This window comes from Chrysemys picta, chromosome 1, assembly GCF_011386835.1.
Source record: "Chrysemys picta bellii isolate R12L10 chromosome 1, ASM1138683v2, whole genome shotgun sequence".
In the NCBI taxonomy this organism is placed as follows: domain Eukaryota; kingdom Metazoa; phylum Chordata; order Testudines; family Emydidae; genus Chrysemys; species Chrysemys picta.
Genome location: NC_088791.1, coordinates 86,040,382 through 86,063,454, shown reverse-complemented (window position 1 = coordinate 86,063,454; position 23,073 = coordinate 86,040,382). Strand labels below are relative to the sequence as shown.

Sequence of the window (23,073 nt, the reverse complement as noted above, 5' to 3'; positions counted from 1 at the left end):
GGATGGGGTACCTAAGATTCCATGTTTCCTCCTGCAGGGGCAAACACTTATGAAGGGAAGTTGTCAGGGAGGTTCCCCTTCAGCCAGGCTTGCACAGATGGAATGCTGTAACAACCTCCTTTAATCAGAAGAACGGACATGACCCAGATATGCCCCATGCAAAGGAGAGCAGCAGAAAAATCAGTTTCAGCTATCCCCTCACACTACATGTTATGGGCAGCCAGAACAATTTGTTCACCCAGGAAGGGCTGCCGGGCCTCCTGCCAGCTAATCATGGCCGATACAAAGCAACTGAAAATAGTTGTTCTCCTGGTCAAAGGCAGGTTTAGATAAAACTGGTTAAAACTCTGGAGACCTATCTTCATTAGCACTCACACTACTGCCACCACCAGTAAAGCTGTAGTAGTGGGAAATGTGAAGAGAAAAAGCTACTGTAGACAGAGCCTAAAGAATTTTAAATAACCACTAAAACAGAATACCAGACTAAAAGGATCACTGGTCTATTGCGACAGGACAGTTCATGTGTGTCTGCATTTTATATGCTATGCCACATTTTTTGGAGGATAGAAGTTATGAAGTATGGAAGAGTTTTATCAGTCTCTCAATTACTTCATTCACAATTTAGAGATTCATGGAATTGATCTGAAGGCAACATTTGGCTCTAAAAAAAGTAAAACTTGAAAGAAAAAGTCAGTGGCTATAACATCACATACGAATGTTTTTCACTCCTTTATCACGAAACACAGAATTCTACTTTCCATTTGAAATGTTATGGTTAAAATGAAAGTCAAAAAAACAAAACATTAAAAAGCCAGAAGACAAACATATGTACACAGACAATAAGACTCAAACAATTATACTTGAAAATAAATGCTTAATGAAGACTAATTATAGGTGAACAAATAACTTAGAATTGGGGGAAGATGCTGATTCCTCATTATTTCATTCACTGCTCTCAGATAAGAATATTGATAATGCTGACATTAGATAGTTGTCATTCACCAGCAGAAAATTTTTAGAATTTGACAGTCTGAATTACTACACAGGAAATGTAGATCACCTTGCTGGTGCCATGCAATATGGGTGTTCAGTTTTCACAGTTATAAAAGTTAGAGCCATTGCTTTAAAATACATCACTTCTGCACATCCCACAAGAATTTTTGCTGAAGGACCAGTGAAGTCATATACACAATTATCTACTGAGTAAAAAAAAATTCCCCCTTGTCATTCCTGAAGCTTTAAATTTTTCAATTTCCTTTGCGTAGAAAAGGCATTTTACAGGGTGAAAAAATACTTTCAGCTACAAATATTACCTCATTCTCTCTCTTCCGTGGCCTACAAACACTTAGCGTATCCCCAGCAAGCAAGATTTTTAGATAGTTTGCATTAGGGTCCAGCATGCAGAATTCCCACAGAAGATACAAGTTGCACACAGATGAGCAGAATTTGGTCCATAATGGGTATTATACCTAAGATGCTGTTAGTGTCCCACACAGCAAGAAATAATTCAGAAAGGGTTAGTGACAGACTGTTCCACCCTATTTTGTCAGATGTACTGGGGTCTTGTAAACACATTCTGCAGCTACTTCTTGTCCCTAAAGAAACTGTCGAAAAAAGTCTAAATTATTTAATTCTGCTCACCCCACTATTTATGTTCTACTTTCAATTTACCTTTGGTTTAGAACTTTTTTGATACTCCAGGATTTTATAGCTCAAGGATTAGAGATATGTCTAAACATGCCAAAACTATGAGAAAATCTGGATCCAAGCCTTGTGGCTTGGGTCCATCTTTTTAAAGGATGGATTCAAGATCTTTTAGGACAACCTGCATTTCAGACATAGATACATAAGGATAATGCAAAAATTTGTATAGGGAAGACCACTGACAACTTAGTATATTTAAGTAATTGTCTGATCTGACTTCTAAAAAAAAAAAAAAGTTAAACTGCAACATACTTACATGAAAGGAATTTTTGACATTTAATATGAAAAACATTTTGACAAATTCTGAACAGACAGCATTTTGTAACAAAAAATGAATATAAGCATGTTTTCTTGTAAGCTACTGTAGTTAAGCATGTCAGTGTTCTAAATTAGCTACACTAGCCACTTGATGCATCACGTCTACAGGATGTCACATCACATAACTGATATAACGACATAAAATTATGGAAGGATACATGCTAATTCAAAAATATTTCTATTACAAAAGTGAAGGCAGCTACATGTGTGTGTTTAAGAATACCAACTACTTTAGTTTCACCAGTGTATCGACAACAATTTGTATTTTTAGCCCATACAGAAATATTGTACCCAAAATTAATAAAATATAAGGTATACACCTAGTTAAGAACAGTTATTTTATAACTGAAAAGGTCCTCTACCCTTCTCCATGCAGTCAGCTTCAATTTGCATATCTTCCATTTCAAGGGAAAAAGCCCACAAACTTTAACAGGTCTTGCTCATTAAAATAGCCATAGCTCCTTTGTCTGGACCTAATGTATAGTAATTCAATCATTTAAAGAGTAAATTACAGAACATTAGCCATTTACATGCCAGATCCAAATGCTTAAAATCAAAAACAAAAATAACTTAATTCTTAATGTACTTTTTCTGTAGATTACAGAGACCCTTGGGCATGTTATTGATTTATGAATTGAAGTCCATACAGAAATAGACTTACTTGTAGATGTTTCTGATTGAGAATTGCTAAAACCATCACTTCATCATCCTGGAACACAACATCTAGTTCACGTTTTAACACAACAGCAGAGGACTTGCACACCTTACTTGACTCCCAAATCTGTTAACGGAAATAATGTATCAAAGGTTCTATAAAGAACAGGATATAAAACTTTCAGTCAATAAATAAGGGTACATACAAAAAGTAAGAAACTCATAAATGGAATCATTTTAAATCATTGAGAATAACTGCTCAATATTTTTAATGGTTTTCAGTTATTAGATTACTAGGTAGGGAAGTACAATCCAAATAGATAAAATTCAATATTGATATTTTTCCCATACTGACTGACTCCCCTATACTTCTACTCAGAGAAGTCACATGCACAAAGTTTACCAGTTCTTAACTTGAAATCAAAGAAAAGAATTTTTAAAATGAAAGTACCAGCTATTGCAATATATATTTCATTTGCATAAGAAGTTTCAAGAATATGAATACTGTTTATTGAAGTCAGGAAAGAAACAACAAGGAAAAGAACAGGGTCACCTCTGCTAATGGTAGCACTGCAATTTATCACATGAATGTAGGGATCAAAAAATATAGCACAGATATTATACACAAGTACATATTCTAAACAAGTAACATGTAAATATGCCCATACAACTGGAAATAAACTACCTTACCCTTATTGTCTGGTCATCCGACGATGTCAGAAATAAAGATCCATCAGGAGAAAATGTCACACAGTGAACCCAACTCAGATGTCCTCTGCAATCAGCTACTTTTAAAAAGGATTCTGTATTCCATAACTATAGCAAAAATATAACAAAGGAAGACCCCAACTATATCATCACCACTACATTCTAAGTACGAAACACAAAGCACATACAATAGTACCTAAGAACATACCAATTTTTTCTACTAGTATTTGCTTTCAGTCCTCATCCTGAGTACACTAACTGTAATTTGGAGTTGTCTTCTGCGGTCACTATTTACTATAGATATTTATTCTTTGAAAGATCAGCCTTCTCAGTTATATAACTAAATCAATCTAATATATGTAGTGCTCAAATGTAGACTTAAATGTATCAGTTTTAGAAAATATGATACTCAAATGTTTTAGGACTAGAATGGATAAAGTAAGTATTCCATCCACTACAGTAGCTCCTCACTTTAAGTCGTCCCGGTTAATGTGGTTTCGTTGTTACATTGCTGATCAATTAGGGAACATGCTCTTAAAGTTGGACAATGTACTTCTCCTGGCCTACAGCATCTTCAGCCTCCTTGCTTGCCTCATCTCCAGTGCCAGTGGGCTGTGCCTGTGTAGGGTAAGGCAGGGGCACCTCCCAACTATTGTACTGTACTGTATGTACAGTATGTTTGTAAACACACAGCATGTGCACACTACTACCCCCCCCCACAGCGTAGTATTAAACTGTTTATTTAAAATTGTTTAAAATATATATAATGCCTTTTGTCTGGCAAAAAAAAATCCCTGGAACCTAACCCCCATTTACATTAATTCTTATGGGGAAATTGGATTCACTTAACATCGTTTCACTTAAAGTCACATTTTTCAGGAACATAACTACAACCTTAAGTGAGGAGTTATTGTACTTAAGTATTTTTCACTTGGCTGAATCGTCAAAAGCCCTGTAGTGTACTGGTATATTGTACAAGAGTCTTTTATACCATATTATCTCTTGAAGACTGAGTTTTACTGATTTATTTTTCTTTTAACATGTACAGTTAAATAAAATGTTCATTCTGCAACTTGTGAAAATATAAAAATAAACTATGTTCGAAATGAAAAATATGTATAGTTCAAAAACAATATTTCACCATTCAAAATTATACCTCTAATAAAATGAGTAAAAAAATAGAAAAATGAATTTAAAATATTACATTATGTGCTAAGAATAGTAAAGTAAGTACATTTTGCGCGCGCACACACACACACACACACACACACACGTGCAGTTATTGAAAAGTTCTAGCTCTCCAAAACTATGGAGAAAATGGGGTGTCTAAATCCATTATAGTATCCCAGGAGTACTATTTAAATTATGTTAACAAGGATAGTCACTTACCTCAACAGAATAATGTGATAAAGCAACTGTTACCAACTGATTGCCAGGACAAAAGTCACAGTACTGGATTGTACTATGGTGACTTATAAGGACTTCTGCTAACAAGTCACTGGTTATAACATCAAGAAGCTGCAAACATATACAATTCTAATAAATATATTGTATTATCATGACTATTACTTAGCTGCTCAATAAAAACTATAAGATTTATATGTACTTTACTGCTGGCAAGTAACTAACTATGATCATTAGTAGTAGTTTAAAGCACTCAACAACATGTATTCACCAACTGGGAAGAATGTGGTTCCTTAAATTAACAGACCTACTCCTTTTTCAGAGACCTTATATCATCCAAATATTTAATTAAAGCATATTTAAATACACACTTTAATACAAAATAATTACTCCTGAAGGAATTCGGCACAAAAAAAAAATTATGTGCACAATATTTTAAAATTCTGCAAATTGTATTTGTCAATAAATAAATGTGGAGGCTCCAGCATGGCAGTGAAGAGCACAGGCCACTGGCTGCACAGAGTGGGAGATCACCCTGAAGCCCCCCACCTTCCCCCAGGACACAGACTAGGTGAGGCTGCACTTGACCCTGACACAGCACAAGGGCCGGGCCTGCCCCAGAAACATCCCAGGGCCCTGCCTCTCTGTGCCAGGTGCAACAGGTGTGAGCAGGCAGGCTCAGCCCGGCAGGATCCAAGTATGGAAGGGCTTAGTGTGTGGGGTGGGGTGAGAGGGTTCTATGCAGGGCAGTCTAGGTGCAGGCAGCTCAGTGGGGGGTCCAGGTGCAGGGGCAATCAATGGGACTCTGGGGGGGGGGGTCAGCTGATGGTGGCTGGCACTCAGCGGGGAGGGGGGCATGGAAGGGTTTAGCGGGGTGGGGGTGTCCAGATGCTGGGAGATTGGGGCTTGGTAGGGTGGGTGTCTGGGTGCAGCTAGTTTGGATTCAATGGGTCTGGGTGCGGAGGACTCATCAGGGTGGTATGGGTGCAGGGTGGGGCTCAGGAGGAGGTGTGGGGGGGTGGGATTAGGGAGATCTGGGTGCATAGGGGCTCCAGATGCAGGGGTAAGCCTCGGCGCGGTGGGGGTTCAGGTGTGGAGGCTCAGCAGTGGAGTCTAAGTATGGAGGCATCCAGAACACGGAGGTTGGGCAGACAGGGGAGCGGCAGACAGGGGAGCAACTCCCTGTACACTGATCCCTCCCCCCATGGCTGAGGAGCAATGGGGCAGGAAGTGAGGGGTGGAGGGGCAGCAGAGCTTCCTGCAGCCGAGGGAGGATTCTGGGGGTGGGTCTGCCCCAGCCCCAGCTGCTCCTTGCAGGGGAAGAGCAACTCCCATCCGCCTCCAGTTTCGTAGAGACTAGCAGCTGAGCCAGGTGCAGATTAGGAGCCACCAGCCAGGGCATCCCTAACCCCTGGAGTGGTTTACCTCTCCGCCGGCTGCCCACACTGCTGGGGACAGGCGCATGACCGCTCTTGGGGCTTCCCCATCAGAAAGTCATTTTTCTGCAGGGAAGCAAAAAAAACTGCGAAGGACATGAATTCTGCACATGTGCAGTTGCACAGAATTCCTCCAGGAGTATAGAATATTAAAAATATATAGTATTTTTGACCTCAAAACATGCTACATTGGCTTTACAGTTACTCTTAGAACACTGTGTAAATGAATATTTTTCTTTTAAATATTTGTATGATGCAGCCAATTCTTAAAGGAAACAACTTTGCATTAGTACTAGCTCCATCAACTATAGTCAACATGCTGTAAAACTAACTTTTCCTCAGTCATTTCATTTTTTTCAAATCACCAATTATTATTAAATTAAATCTGGTAAGTAGTCCATTATATAATGTTTATTAAATAAAATTAAAGACATTTTTGAGTTGTACAACTAATCCTGAAAGTATCTTATTTCTGCATACCAGAACTCAAAGGCTGAATGCTTTATCAAAACTCTAATAAACAGAAGGCTAATCCTACGCCAATTTTTAATCCTGAGCTATTTTAATAACCCAATTGTAGGAGCCTGAAAAAAACTGAGTTTATAATACTAATTTTCACATAATGGCAAAATTAGACTTTGAATCATCTCCTGACTCAATCCACAATGATTTGACATCTTGTCTAGCTTCCCTCAAATGCCTTTAAGCAGGCTATCATAATTTAGTAGTTCACAAACACAGTTATGCCTGTCCCTTCATGGAACACATTTACAATGTTACCCATGTGTCTCTATGCCCACTAGTCGCAGGGTGTCACACCTACGGCCTGCTGGCCACTTTCATCCATCTGTAACTCCCTCTGTGCACAAAGAGGACCTGGCCTGCTGATGCCCTTCCACAGATTATTCAAAGGGGCCATGAAGGAGGAGCAAGCTTGTGCAGGGTTACGGCTTTCCTCCTCCTGCTCTTGTCACCATGACTTTCAAACTAGTTTTACATCCAATTAGCTGCTTTGCTTCCCCTCCACTGCAGCTACCACAAAAGGCTCAAAAGGAGGGGCAGCTTTTCAAATGTCCAGGGAGGCTCCTGTAACTCAGGCCTCCTGGGCTCTCTAAAAACTATGCTGGTGTCTCTCCACAGTCCTCAGAGCTCAAATAGAAGATACTCATCCGGAAGTCCTGGATTCAGTCCCTACAAATGACCTAAGCAAGGATGTTGGCTATGGTGTCTGTAACCCTAGAACACAATCTGCTTCCAGAGCTAGAAAGAAAAATCAAGAACCCTGATGCACAGCGCTCCTCTGTGTTGCACAAATATTATGTAACCCTCTGGCAGTGTGTTGCGCCCCCTTTGTGGGCTTGTCCACATATCAGCATGCTTTCTCTCTCACCAGTTATTCCTATGGCTAAAGTGGAAGAGGTCTCTGCAACGAATCTGAAAATTATGAGTTCAAACCCTGCTGATATCAGTGCGGGGTGGGTGTGTGTCTGTGTAAGTATGCAAGTTAGCATAAAGTCCCTGCAGTAATTGTTGGCATAATTTATATTGCAAAATATTGTATTTAAAAAGGAATTTGGATTCTGTGTTGGTATTTGTCTTAGTGCTGTAGTTTTAGTGTTGGTATTTTGGTTAATGGAAGCTGTCCTTCTAAGACAGATGTTGATAAATTGGAGAGGGTTCATAGAAGAGTCACAAGAATGATTAAAGGATTAGAAAACATGCCTCACAGTGATTGAACTCTGAGTTTAACAAAGAGAAGGTTAAAGGGTGACTTGATTATAGTCTATAAGTATCTACATAGGGAACAAATATTTAAAATGGACTCTTTAATTTAGAAAGATATAACATGATTCAATGGCTGGAAGCTGAAGCTAGACAAATTCTGACTAGAAATAAAGCATGCATTTTAAATAGTTATAGTAATTAACCATTGGAACAATTTACCAAGGGGCACAGTAGATTCGCATCACTGACCATTTTTAAATCAAGATTGAATATTTTTCTAAAATATATGTTCTGAGAAATATTTTGGAGAACTTCTATGACCTGTAACAGAGTGTCCTGTGGCACCTTTAAGACTAACAGATGTATAGGAGCATAAGCTTTTGTGGGTGAATGCCCACTTTGTCGGATGCATCCAACGAAGTGGGCATTCACCCATGAAAGCTTATGCTCCTATACATCTGTTAGTCTTAAAGGTGCCACAGGACTCTGTTGCTTTTTACAGATCCAGACTAACATGGCTACCCCTCTGATCTATGACCTGTGTTATTCAGGTCAGACTAGATCAGGGGTCGGCAACCTTTCAGAAGTGGTGTGCCAAGTCTTCATTTATTCACTCTAATTTAAGATTTTGCGTGCCAGTAATACACTTGAATGTTTTTAGAAGGTCTCTTTCTATAAGTCTATAATATATAACTAAACTCTTGTTGTATGTAAAGTAAATAAGGTTTTTAAAATGTTTAAGCAGCTTCATTTAAAATTAAATTAAAATGCAGAGCCCACCGGACCGGTGGTCAGGATCCGGGCAGTGTGAGTGTCACTGAAAATTGGCACGTGTGTCATAGGTTGCCTACCACTGGACTAAATAATCAAATGTTCCCTTCTGGCCTTGGAATTTGTAAGAACAGGATGTGGCAGACAGCATGTTTGACATGCAGTGCAATGCGTGCGAGATTTTGCCTGTTTCTTCAGAGAGGGGAGGACCCTGAATTTGTGAACTCCAGAAAGGATAGAATTTGATTTAATAACTATCTTTTCAGAAAGCAAGCCTTGTTCTCAAAGACCTTAGGGCACTGCTAATGAGGTACAGCACTTTTCACTTTTAGATTACCAGTCTGAATCCTCCTCACCTCAGCCCCAATGAGGGCTTGATCTTGGTTATGTCCTCACATGAGAACTCCTGCAGCAGGGGCCAAAACTGCCTTACTCACCACAAGTTTTTGAAAGTTGGCAATACTTTTTACACACACACTGGAGATGGGCAAGAGATCAAAAATCAGAAAGCAGACAAAAAAACACATGGTTTAATTTTTTTAATTCACTATTTTGGATCGGGTCTGATTTTTTTAAACTTTTGAGGTTTGCAATACTGCACACTTTGTAGATACAGAACCGGATTTCTAGAGGTTCTGAGCACACATTAACAGGAGCTGCAAATGCTCAGCACTTATGAAAACGTGGTTCAGAATCTTAAAGAACACAGCAACCTGCAGTCTAAACATATTATTCCACTTTTCTCAAAACAAAAGAATCTTTTGTTTGATATTAGCGGAATACTGTTGGCCATATACTGCCATAGATTATATCTGAACAATATCAATGGCTTTAGTGAGGATTACTGTCCTAACCAAGAACACAATTTTCACCAAGCAGTTTTAACTTTCAGGTTAATTTATAAAGCTCCATACAATTTCTTGAATAAGCTGTTTTATAAATTTGAAAAATCAGAAGTCAGAATTGCTTCCCGTCCCTAGTACACTATATTTCATTCCAAGTCTTCCAGCCATTAGGGTAGTTCTTATCACCAATCCTTAGAACAGCATTTCCCAAACTTTGTAAGTTGGCCCCTCCTTTAGGAAAATCCCTGGACTCTTGCTATATATTGCTATAAGGTGTACAGATCTTAATTTATACATCACCTGCACTGTCTGCTCCTAGCTAGTTTTTCAGACCTCACTTTGTTAAGTGCTACCTCAGAATATGAATAAGAAACTGGTCATAGCTCCTCATACCTCTCTACTCCCCACCATATATCGGAACTAGTGAATCTTGATCTCCAGGACAATTGCACTGTAGGAACGAGCATAATTCAAACATTTTTTTCTCCTTATACTATAAAATGTTCCTGCTATCCTCCACTAACAATTTGTACCCAAAAAAACCCACACATATTTTGGCAACAAAGTATTTTTTTTTAATTTGACTAAGGTAAAACAAAACAGAACACAGGTAGAAATAAGAGTTTGAATATTATGAAGTACTTACTAAAAGCCGATTTTTGGCTGCCACCATTATTGTAGCACAATTTGCTGACCAGGAGCAACACTTCACTAACACTTCCACATCATCTTGGTGTTCATCTGCATTTCTGAAGAAGTCTTTTATATCAATAGTTTTCAGTTCATTTGCTGAACACACTTCCCAAAGCTTCAAGAACAAATATATTAAAATCAGCCTTAAGAATCAATTAGTGTAAATGACAGAAATTAGCATTAACTGATTACAATACTGATTTGGTTATTAAAAAGCACATACAATATTTTTAATTTAATTTTCAAGATCAACTGGAATGTTACTGTACATTCATGTATGCAAACAGGTCAGAGGGAAAAGAAGATAGCCCCTCTACACTATTGTGTTGAGATTGCACTTGAATGCATATTCAGTTCTGGGCATTTCTGTACCATAAAGGTGTTGTAAAATTGGGGGAAGTTCAGAAAAGAGCAACAAAATTATTGCAGGTCTGAAATGTTGACTTTTAAGGAAAGATTAAAAGATCTTATATGCCCTACCTCACCTGCCCTCCACCCCCAAAAAGAGACAGGGGAAACATAATGTAATACACTTTAATCTTTGTTGCTTATGAAATGCATTTAGTTATAGGTTATGTTTAGCTATTAAATATTAAAATTGCACAAAGCAGTTTTCCCTCAAAGTTATTATAAACATATTTCAGATAAAAACCTAACATTTCTGGGTTTAAAATGCAAGACTATTTTATAATCCCTAACAGAAAGAATGTTTTCTTTTATGGATTACATTTATTGTAGTTTTTCATGTGCACACGATAAAGTAAAAACAGCACAACATACTTTCCTGTAGGCATGATGTTTAATATATATGTCATTATGTACAAGACTATTTTGTATTAAATTAAAATGTTTTGAAGAAATTTCCAGTTTGGAAATTGAAAAACTTTGTCCTGAACGTCTACATAAACATATTTTACACATTCCACGGGGACTTAGTTGCAATTTTTCCATCAAAACTTCCATATTCAAATATTACACTTACATATAAAATGTGCAAACGGATACACATTTTTCCTATCAATCTATTTTTTAAAACTATCTACACAATCCCTTCAGTGGGGAGCACTGAGGCCACAGTAAAACTACAGGCCAGCTACTACTGACTTTTTGAAACCAAGAAAATACAATTGCCTATGGTAACAATGTATGCAAAACCTTATCCTAAAATTCTACCAACAAGATGTACTATCAAACTCCCTCCTTTACCAGACATTTGTCCAACTTTTGTCGAGATGCTCACTAGCAGAAACTATTAGTGAATGGTAGTTTAATAAACATCACAGCCAAACTTTGTGAGCAACTTTTTTCTTTTTTACAAAAATTATTTACCTAGATTTCCCTTTATGTCTAAATGAGAATATTTATCATCAACAATGAGCCCCAAAATAGAAATAAAGCACACACAATTCTAAACATAATTTAAGTAATAACATAACAGTAGTAAAAACAACACGGAGTCCTTATGACACCTTAGAGACTAACAAATGTATTTGGGCATAAGCTTTCATGGGCTGAAACCCACTTCATCAGATGCAGTGGAAAATACAGTAGCAGGTATATATATATATACAGTACATGAAAAGATGGGAGTTGCCTTACTAAGTGGGGGGGGGGGTCAGTGCTAATGAGACAATTCAATTAATAGTAGAATACCAAGGGAGGAAAAATCACTTTTATAGTGGTAATGAGGATGGCCCATTTCAAACAGCTGACAAGACGGTGTGAGTAACAGTAGGGGGAATTAGTATGGGGAAATTAGTTTTTGAAACGGGATACCATCCAGTTTCTCATTGGAGTCTGTTTTTGACGATTTTGCTGCCACAGACTAACATGGCTAGCACTCTGAAACATAACAGTAGTAGTCACCCAAGTCCTGTGACGGAAGTGAGATTTTTATTTGCAAGAACTCAAATTAACTTTACCTGTAGAACAATAAACACAGATAATCCTCCACCCCAGAGTAGTTACAGTAACTCTCACTTAACGTTGTTTCGTTGTTACATTGCTGCTCTATTAGGGAATAAGCTCCTTTAAAGTTGCACAGTGCTCCCTTATAACATCCTTTGGCAGCTGCCTGCTGTGTCCACTGCTTGCAGGATTCTCTGGAAGAGCAGCCCCTCCTCATGGGGATTAGAACCAGGGGGTGCCGGGAGCCCCCCTCCCCAATCAGCTCTCTTAAGTTCCCCTGTAAGGTATGTGGTTTGGCAGCTGTCCAGCAGCAGTTCAGGTGTCCTGCTCCCCACTGCCATGCTGCTCCTGCCCTGCCCTCTGCCTTGGAGCTGCTCCGGGGAGCTTCCTGCTTGCTGGAAAAGGAGGCGAGAGAGGGTGCTATCAGGATGTCCCCCTGCTCCTGCCCCTCGCCCCCCCGCTCCATACCCCCACTCCACAAAGTGGAGGAGGGGGACAGGGCTCAGGGACAGAAAGGAGGGAGCTTGCTGGAAGCTGTTGCCTCCTGTCTGAACTGGCTGATCTGCTTAAAAGGGCAACATACTTGAAGTGAGGTCAGCGTACTTAAAGGGGCAATACACATCTCTCGCTCTTTCATTCATGCACACAACCCCTCCACTTTGGAAAGTCAGTACCTGTGCAGCCCTGCACGTGCTGTCAGGAGGAGGGAGTGGTGCGCTCCAGCTGGATAGCGTGGGCTCATCATCATGTTCAGTTTTTGCAGGGAAGTGTTTGCAGCTACTGCCCTGCATCTATTGTGTTTCCTCCCTCCTGCCTCAGTCCATGCTGCCTTGTAGAGTGTGAGGCTACATTAACAACAGAGTATTAACCCTTGAGGGCTCAGCCAAGTGCTAGTTCATTATTTAGCAGCAAGGCATTCCCTGGGAAATATTCCACCCTCTTACTTACCACCTCAACCATGCTTCACAATCATTCATTCCTGTGTACAATATTAAACTGTTTGTTTAAAATTGTTTAAAACTTATACTGTATATGTATATAAATGTCTTATGTCTGGCAAAAAAAATTCCCTGGAACCTAACCCCCCATTTACATTAATTCTTATGGGGAAATTGCATTTGCTTAACATCATTTCGCATAAAGTCACATTTTTCAGGAACATAATTACGACGTTAAGTGAGGAGTTATTGTACACATATAGGTGACTTTGACCTTGACTATACTGAAGTAGAGCACTGGCAAAAAGGGATCCTCCACTTTTGAGCATACAATTCCACAAATAGCAGATAATGCTGCACAGTATAAACTAAAAGAAAGAGGCAGATTAGACTGATTTTTCTGATACAGTAAAAGATGTGGCTTTCACATCTTCTACTATGTGCTCTCACGAAGTGAAATCACAGGCTGAATATTCACAAGTTAAGATGTAGAATTTGAATTTCCCTGGCCAGAAAGATGAATGATAAATGAAGGTAAACAAATAGTTCTCCACCACTGGAGTCTTAAAAGAAGAAAATATATTGAAACTAAAGTTTATGTCACAACATACCAAATGCTTCATTGTAAATGCAAGAATTCAAAAATACAGACTGAAATTTCTTAGAATGAATATTTGTCCATGTCAAAAAAATACATACTGGATATAAATGGAGTCCTAGTAAACTAAGCACATTTTTCAAGGGTAGTTTATTGTACTGAAATTATTATTCTGAAGTGTGACCATGATTAAACTGCTCTCAAGATGGACTATATGACACCCAAATTAGATCTGTCTGCAGCAGGCAAGTTTAACTTTACATTGTGTAAGAAGCTCAGCACAAGGGGGACTGGTATACCGAAAGCAGATACTAAAAAGAATTATGTATGTAAACTTGCACTGAATGAGTTGATGTTGGAATAGTTTGCTGGCACTCATTCTTTGTCTGTATTTTGCTTTTAAATGTCCTGCTTCTCTGAAGCATGCTACAGAATTAACAATGCCCACCTGGCTGGCTTCTTTGTATATTTTCTCTGAGCAGCTATCCAAAGTGATTGTTCTTTGTTCCCACAGAAGCATACAAGTAGCACAGAAGCATCAAGGGATCCTGCCCCAATCACAGCAGCAAGGGTTGGAGACAAGAGAAAAGCTAAGTCTCCTCTCAGCTGGCACAGTGGTGGAACAGAAAAAGGAAAGATGTGGGAGAAAGACAAGAAACAGCAACAATTTTTCCCTAACAGCTGGGAGAAAAGAGCAAGAAGTAAGCAAGCAACAAAGCTTTCACTTCTTCCCAGCTGCCTAGGTTTGGGAAGAGCACCAAATAACCACAAGCCAAAGCAGACATGAAAGATGGGGACTGTTTTATGGTGGGACGACTTCCAATCAGGGAGAATTCTGGGTTTCTGGCCAGGATATTGTACCTGGACCCAGCTAAGGAGGATACAGACAAGCAGTCTCTAGACAATATTTAAACCCACCAGCTAAAAAGGATTCTGGTAAATTTTTCAAGCTCTGTCCCCAGATCTCATTGATCCATTCACCAAAAACAAACTAAACCACTTTTAACTTTCAGTTTTTAACAGCAGCATTAGCAGCTCTTTAACATTCCTGATTTAGCTTCTCTTATGGCAAGACAAAAGCTTCTTTGAACAGTGATTCTAAAAAGGTACAAGCTTTAGGTTGTAATTAGCAACTATACTTCCTTTTTTAAAAGAAGAAAACATTACAGTATTGGGAAAAGAGCTATCCTAACCAAAAAAAAACCCCAAACTTCTGCTTGAGCTCATTTGTGTAAAATTACATTAAATTCAAGAATACAGTGAATGTTAGTCATTCCTATCATATTGAAGATATATTTTTATGTCAGATCTCTTTCCTAATCAATCTAAATTTTCTATTATACACATATGATTTAAAAATGTATCCCAAAAATTATTCTCTTAATTAAAAAAGTTACATGACAGGAAGGATGGTGAAGATAAAGGACTAAAAATGAGACACCCTGGGTTCTATTTCCATCTATGACACAGAATTATTCATTTAACGAGTCATTTAACTTCTGAGCCTTGGTTTCTCATCTTTAAAATAGGAATGCCACTCAGCTACCTCACAGTGAAAATACTAGGCTTAATTCATTACCATTTGTAAAAGGCTTTAAGATTCTTGAATATAAGGCAGTATTAAAATGCAAAGTATGTTATAAGCCAATAATATAAATTTCCATTAAAAAAACAGACTGGTTATTTACAAAGCATACCTTTAATGTTCCATCTGCTGAGCAACTAGCCACATATTTGTCATCTGGTGAAAATCTGCAGTGGCTGACAGAATTTAAGTGACCAAACATTGTATTTCGACAATGCTTTTTGTTCAAATCCCAAAGCTGCATAAAAGGTAAACACAACACAACTGCTGTTTAACCAAAAAATGATCTACAGCTAAGAACATCAAAAACTTTCCTACCAAAACCAGGAATCCACGTTCAAAAACTCCTTCTCATTTCCAGTCTCTTAAGTCATTTGGTTCCTCTTTTTATTGTACTTATAATCCAACCCAATATCCACCAGCCCAATTGCTAAAATAATCTTCCATGCATTGGTCATTTTTGCCTTAATTACTACAGTTTTCCTTTCTGAATTTTTCCAATTTACTTCTTCCACCCACTGCTCCCAATCATTCCAAAATGCAGTTGCTAAAAACATCTATTTCTCTTGCTACTTCAGCATAACCCTCTTCCCCCTTGAGTCTCTTCAATAGCGTTCTGTTCCCTCTGACATCTATGCAAGGATCAGGATTTTGAATTAGAAGATCATACATAATCTTTCCTTCTCCAAACTTTCTGCTCTTATCACTACTCCATTCCCAATCTTTTTCATTAGCCTTTTCCCAAACTCTCATCTTCATACCTTTTAGCATACTGTCCCCTACTGCTGAGGCAGCATCCTTGTTCTCTTCAGCTAAGTGCCACTCCATTTCCTTGCTAGCCCCTGTAAAAATCCACTTCTAAGAATTCTACCTACCTCCTGATGAATTATCACTATATTCTTCCTTACCTGAATTGTTGTCATGTGTCGTGTCATATGTTTGTCTTATCTAATAACTCACATAGTCAGCTTTTTGAGTCAAGGAACTTGTTTTATGGTATTTATAAAGTGCATGTACACTTGCAACAATTCATTTTTAATAGTAAGCAGCATAAAAATAATCTCAGCATTTCCCACTTACTTTGATATAAGTATCATTTGAGCAGGTGGCTAAGAGAAGTTGATCATTTGTGTTATTAAACTGGCAGCAGTTGACCTGTTCTCCATGTTCTTCGTATACCTGTACAAGCTGACCTGTTCTTGAGTTCCAGATCTAAACAGAATTGATTTAAACAAACAACCAAAAAACCTGTTTGAAATATATTCTATACAGTTATTAAAAACAACAGGGTGTGTTTTTGTTGGATTTTTTTTTTTTTACACAACTATGCTGGAACATTTCATATAAATTAAATGCACTTTTCTCATAAGTTTGTAACTATTTAACAGTATTTCTCCCAGTAATATCTGAAAGAAGATGAGGAAAATGTGAAATTAAAATGAAAAAATGAAAAATATTGTTATATCCAAGTAATAACAATTTGTGGCTAAGAGAGGAAAACAGAGGATGCTTTTAAAAACAACAATGGTCAGACAATAAGCTTTTACTAAAAATGTGATCACAAGAAGATGCTTGGAAGTAACTTTTCACATCAATTTACTCTTACCACAAAAATAGTCTTTGGGTATTACTAAAATGGACAGGCCTGCACCTTGTTGAAACATTTGAAAAACTGAGGTGATGTTAGAAAAAATTCTTGAGTAAAAGATTTGAGTTTCATATATGATCCCACTTCAATATTAAAGAAATATACAGAAGCAGCCTATAAAACCAAACAAGACAAACAGAAGCAAGTGAAACAATACTGGCAACAAGCATGAAGGAAGCTATTATGATACTGATGTCACTCATGTTGTAATGATTCTGTTCTCACACACTCAGATATTATTATGCTCCAGCCAGACTGCAGAATCCTCTTATAAGAGACTATGATAGTAAATTATGCTTCACACAAAACTATGCTTTACATTAAGCACATCTAAAATAAAAGCATGTCTTTTACAATATTTTTAAGTTGAAAAACAGTACCTATAATACTTGTTCTCCACATAAGGTATACATAAACAAAATATCTTAAAATTGGCTCAATTTAAATTGGTTCAAGTTTAGAAACAGAACTACTTGTTCTACTCAGAGGAAAAGTGCTCACCACCATTGCCTTACCTTAACTTTTTTATCCACTGAACAAGTTGCTACATATCTGTCATCTGCAGAGAAAGCGCAACAAAGTACTTCATCATCATGAGCCTTTATTTCCAAAAGCTTCTCTCCACTTTTCGCTTTAAACACCTACATAGGCAGAGGATAACAAACACTGAAATCTTATGCCTACAGTACTCTGAGCTAATTTCAATATAGCAATTTTATGCTCATGCAGTATATGTTCTCAATTTTCTTATTTCAAGAGTTCCTTATAATATTAAAGGGAAAATTGCCAAACAGTTCATGCTAATTTTTTTTTACCTTGAAAATGTTTATAATCTCATAGAATGTGTGCCCAGAATTTTAAATATCCATTCTTTACAAAGTTGGAGCTCAGATCAGAGATCACAGGAACAATAAGAATGCTGAAAGTGAAATCTGGGGGAGGGTGATAATTATTCTTAAATATATTGTCAGAGGTTACAATTTAGGCTTGAGATGAAAAACAAACAGTGATGGGAAGATTGTGTGTGTGGTGACAGACAAATTAGAAAAATATGAAAATAAATTTATCTTTGGGTACAATTGTGTTTCTATTCAGGTTCTTCACTATTTAGTGTACAAAATTTTGAATGTATAAAGGACACAATCACTTGGTTGTCAAGTGGTTTTAAATCCCAAAGACAAAAATATTTTATATATATTAATATTTTTCCTTTTATCCTCCATGTAGATAACGGTTTCCTGGAGTCTACATTAACATGAGGAATTCTAGGTCTATAGATCACGAGAATCAGATTACTTGGTATATTAAGGACTTTTTCTAGTAACAAATGATTTTGAGGAAGAAGGGAAGACACTTCAAAGTCTTATTGAGAAAGACGCTACAACAAGATCTTTCATTCCTGAGTTTCCCTGATTCAGAATGGGAAGAAGTAGGGGGAAAAAGAAACCATATACTTCCATCATCTTGCCAAACATTCTCATATTTACTTTTATGATAATGCAGAACCCTTGCTTAATCTAGACTAAACTTCCCTACTCATAGCTATTGAGCCTCAACAAAAAATTGTTCAAGTGAATCTTGAGATGCCAACTGAAGCGGGTCCAAGGTAATTTATATTTGGTTTTTCTACGTTTTCGCTTTCTTATGGAGTTGAAAGGGAATAAGAATGGTAATGAAACAGATTTTAAAAATAATCTAATCATGAATATTATGTTTAAAGTGCCAGGAAATCAGAATTTGTAATAAATTCTGAAAATTTGGATTTCCCAAATCTAAGGACCATCATATTTTGGTTTCAGACAAGATCTTTAGGTATTGGTTGTGTGGAGGGTACCTGAATAGTAGTGTATTTCCAATTTTTAAAAAAACCTTTTCAATAGAATTATTTAACAAGGAATAGAATAATTATCAGCAAAATTTAGGCAAGTTCCCTTTCAAAGGCTATTTCATTCCATACACAGCTATATTTTCCCTCCACTACGCTGGGGGACAAGGACAAGAAACAGGCAAAAGATGCTGAACAGAGGAATGAGATAGCCAGGGACTGGAACCTAAGGAAAAATAAGGAAAATGCACAGACAGCTGAGAGAGAACATAAAACAGATTCATACCAAAACCAAGAAGAGACAGGTCTATGTGATGTAGGACTCCACTCAGAAGAAACAAAAGGCCTGTGACCAGACCAGATCCAGAGACCAGAAGAGTGTACTGTCACCCAAATTCAAGATTAATTTAAACTGGAACAGGTGCAGAGAAGGATGATAGAAGACTGGAAGAGCTTGGCTGAGAGGGGATATGATCGCTCTCTATAAATACATTAGGGGGGTAAATACCAGTTTAAGCTAGAGAACTATTTTGGCACAAGAACATATGGGTATATGCTGGCCATGCAGAAGTTCAGGCTGGAAAATAAGAGGGTTTCTAACCATAAGAGCAGTCAGGTTCTGGAACAGCCTCCCAATAGAAGTTGTGGAGGGAAAACAACTTCATCAGTTTTACAAGAGAGCTGGATAAATTTATAAGTGCAACTATATGGTGGTTTTCCTTATGATGGTGGGGGGCAGGGGTCAACAGTGCTGGGGCTCACTTTCAGTTTATGTCTCATATTCCTAAAAGTTAATGCTTCAGGGTTTTAACCAGCCGCCTGCAAGGGGATTCTCCCCTCCCCCTAATGTATTCCGGGAAGCTTTTTTATCTGCTTCCTCTAAATGTATCAGGGATGGCCACAACTAGAGAGGGGGCACAGAGCAGGGTGGGCCAGGTCTCTGAGGGGACACCAAACAAACACACTCTCTCAGGAGCTTGGATGGCTGGTTCTTGCTCATATGCCCAGGGTCTAACTGATCACCATTTGTGGGGTCAGGAAGGAATTTTCTCCCAAATCAGATTGCCAGTGACTGTGTGGAATTTTCACCTTCCTCTGCAGCATGTGACTACAAGTCACTTGCCAGTATTATCTGAGTATTTCTCACTTAATCATTTCCCTACCATTGCCGGGGCCTCAAACACTGGTGTACCTTGTTCCCGCCTATTCTCTTTCTGTGGCAAACAGTCTAGTCTCCTGTGGGTCTGATTTCCATTGTTGGGTTTAGTGAGAGAGTGCTGGGTAAACTAGTGGTCCCTTCTGTTTTGACTGATATTTTTTAAAGAGAAATGTGTACTCTTTCACTAATAAAGCCATTAACTACAGAAGCACAGCATAATGCCATTAACAAAGCAAAACAAACAGTACATACACAAGGTATTTTCTGAACAGGATGTCATCAGGATTTTGTAGTAGCAGCCAGCAAATAAAAACAGCAATATACAGTACATGAAATATCTACATTAACAGTGTATAACCAGAAACTAAAAAACACACTTGTAATTAAGATGAATATTCAACTTAGTAAGCATCCAAAATGATACAGAAAGTTTGCAAAAAAGTTACTCATTACACTTACTTTGGCTGTCTGGAACATGTACACCTTTCTGGGGTACTGGGTGACTGACTGCTAGCATTTCAGAGAGCTGGCAGGCTCCCTCTAGGCAGACTACTGATAAATTAGCATCAGTCATCTCTCCTCTGTTTTCCTTTTTGGAAGTTCCCCTCACCCAGCTTCTGATTGCAAAGCCCTCCCCTTATGTCTCAATTTTCACTCTATTCCCATCTCTCATTTCTGGAGCTCATTCCACCACCACCCCTCCACTAGCATTGGGTTGATAAAATATTTTATGCAAAAGCGATGAGACCAGTTTAAATGTCTACATCAGGGGTCGGCAACCTTTCAGAAGTGGTGTGCCGAACTGTCATTTATTCATTCTAATTTAAGGTTTCACGTGCCAGTAATACATTTTAATGTTTTTAGAAGGTCTCTTTCTATAAGTCTATAATATATAACTAAATTATTGTTGTATGTAAAGTAAATAAGGTTTTAAAAATGTTTAAGATACTTCATTTAAAATTAAATTAAAATGCAGAGCCCCGCGGACCAGTGGCCAGGACCCAGGCAGTGTGAGTGCCACTGAAAATCAGCTCGCGTGCCGCCTTCTGCACACGTGCCAGAGGTTGCCTACCCCGCTCTACATATAGTTTTACAATTTCTATATGGATAACTGGTATTTAACCAGTACCGGGTTCCTCCAGCATTGGCAAACTAATTTTCCGTTTTTAGGAAGGTTAAGGTGAATTACAGTATCATTTGTTCTACATTAATAGGCAAAGCATTTTTGTGTGAGGTTAACTTAGGCCTAGTTGACACTTAAAAATTAGAACAACATAGCTATGTGTAGAATAAATATGAAATTAAAGGATTAGATTTAGCTTAAGTTTGGTTAAGAAAATGTGTGTTGTAAAGAAAGGCCCTGACTAGCAAGTAGAAGGAAGGCCTTGAAAACAATGAGTTATAAGGCCAAAATGAATGGAGTAGAGAGGATGTCTGGTTCAAAAAATAATTAATGAGATGAAAGAGTTTCTAAAAAGAAGGCCTCTGACCAATAGGGGTGACTGAAGACAAAGAGAATGTGTCTTTAAAGGAGCCAACATGGACCTTCCCACTCCACATAGCAGTATTATCTTAACAATAAAGCCTATCTGAACCCAGGTGCAACAAAAAAGCTGTTGGTTAGCAGGAAGAAGAGGAAGAGATAAGGAGGAAAAAAAGATTGTAAATCTCATCTGGATTAAAATTGAAAATTAAAATCAACGATATCAAATTAGGTGTTAGCTAAAGAGGTAATTGGCTATGACATCATCTGTTTGTTGAAGGGAATAAAAAAAAAAGAGGTTATTAATTTTAAGGTTCTCTGTCAGACTATGCCTGATCATGCGGGAGCACACCAGGATGAGATGGTTTTCCCTAGGTCTGGCCTATTTGTCAGCATACTGACCACATGCTTATGAATACTTTGTTAATGTGTTGGATACAGTGATGGCTTATTTTTAGGCTGTTAGCCATGTTTAGCGCAATTGTATAAAATACCACATGACCTTTGAACTTAAAGGAATGTATGGTTACATTAGTGTCTGGTGGTCTCACATTAATATTAACAATTGATATTATTAATACTTCCACCACTGTGTCACTCAGGGCTGTGAAAAATTGAATCCCCTGGCCAGCATAGTTAGGTGGACCTAACCCTCTGTGTAGCCATGGCTAGGTTGATGGAAGAATTCTTTCTATCAGCCTACCTACTGCCTCTCGGAGAGGTGGATTAACTACATCAATGGAAAAATCCTGTCCTTTGATGGTGGAAGCATCTTTACTACAGAGACACAGCTGCAGCACCATAACTCTGCTGCTACAGATGATATTGCAGATGTGCCCTTAGGCAACGTGATCCAGGGGTGTACTTAAAGAAAAACAAACAATCTCGTATAGACAGCTCTATATTACACTGACTATAGATGCATTTAGGGGATAAAAACCCTTGAACCATATAATCCTGTATCCTTTTGAATAAAAAGATGACTCAATATAAGTTATACAGTTAAAATAATTTAGGCACCGTTGTCTATATCTTTTTGAATTATTTCCCTCTGAAGTACTCTAGTTTCTTGGCATCCTTGTATAGTAAAACAAAAATAGAAAAAACTAAGTACTATTTTGTCTGGATTGTCTTACATATTTTAGTTTTGCTTACATTTATGTATTTTACCTGTAAGGTTTTATCAGCGCCACAAGAAGCTATTCTCTGTCCATCCTTGGAAAAGCAGGCATGGTAAACTGCATCTGTATGGGGACGGACAACTAAACGGGAGAGGTTCTTCATGGATTTTTTATTTCTAGAACACAGAAATAATAGTCAATGATTTAAGAAAAATACTAATACGTGAGGTTTCTTCTTTCAATCTAATCCACACAAAAAATGCCTGTACATCTATGTTTTGCAGAACACTTTAATATCTTTCACTTTTGTCTTCCAGATTTCAGGGCATAAGAGTAACACATATTGCAACCTTCCACATGCACTATAAGGGCTCAGATAGCTATACGATCTGATCGTCCAAAAGTGGGATAATTTTTGTATGAAGAGTTAACAATCACCTACGTGCTAACTTGTTGCTCACTAGTAGTGCACTTTCCTTCCAAAAGCATATTTAGGACAAGTACAGAATCACAGAAGTGCAGGACTGGAAGGGACCTCAATAGGTCAGTT

The 23,073-nt window shown here is 37.9% G+C and overlaps 1 protein-coding gene across 6 annotated transcripts in view; it reads right to left on the bottom strand.

Moving 5' to 3' along the window:
- APAF1 (apoptotic peptidase activating factor 1) overlaps positions 1–23,073 on the bottom strand; it is an 86,554-nt gene that overhangs the window by 30,941 nt on the left and 32,540 nt on the right. For 4 of the 6 annotated variants that reach the window (XM_005305230.5, XM_008178763.4, XM_065561067.1 and 1 more), the window contains 8 exons: positions 22,573–22,699; positions 17,451–17,576; positions 16,368–16,499; positions 15,400–15,525; positions 10,212–10,373; positions 4,774–4,902; positions 3,367–3,492; positions 2,684–2,803 (listed from right to left, as the gene is read on the bottom strand). In XM_005305230.5, coding sequence (XP_005305287.2) covers positions 2,684–2,803; positions 3,367–3,492; positions 4,774–4,902; positions 10,212–10,373; positions 15,400–15,525; positions 16,368–16,499; positions 17,451–17,576; positions 22,573–22,699 — 1,048 coding nt within the window. Of the gene's footprint in view, positions 1–2,683; positions 2,804–3,366; positions 3,493–4,773; positions 4,903–10,211; positions 10,374–14,150; positions 14,309–15,399; positions 15,526–16,367; positions 16,500–17,450; positions 17,577–22,572; positions 22,700–23,073 lie in introns of all 6 variants that reach the window. The other 2 variants (XR_010591375.1, XR_010591379.1) reach the window with 1 other exon arrangement.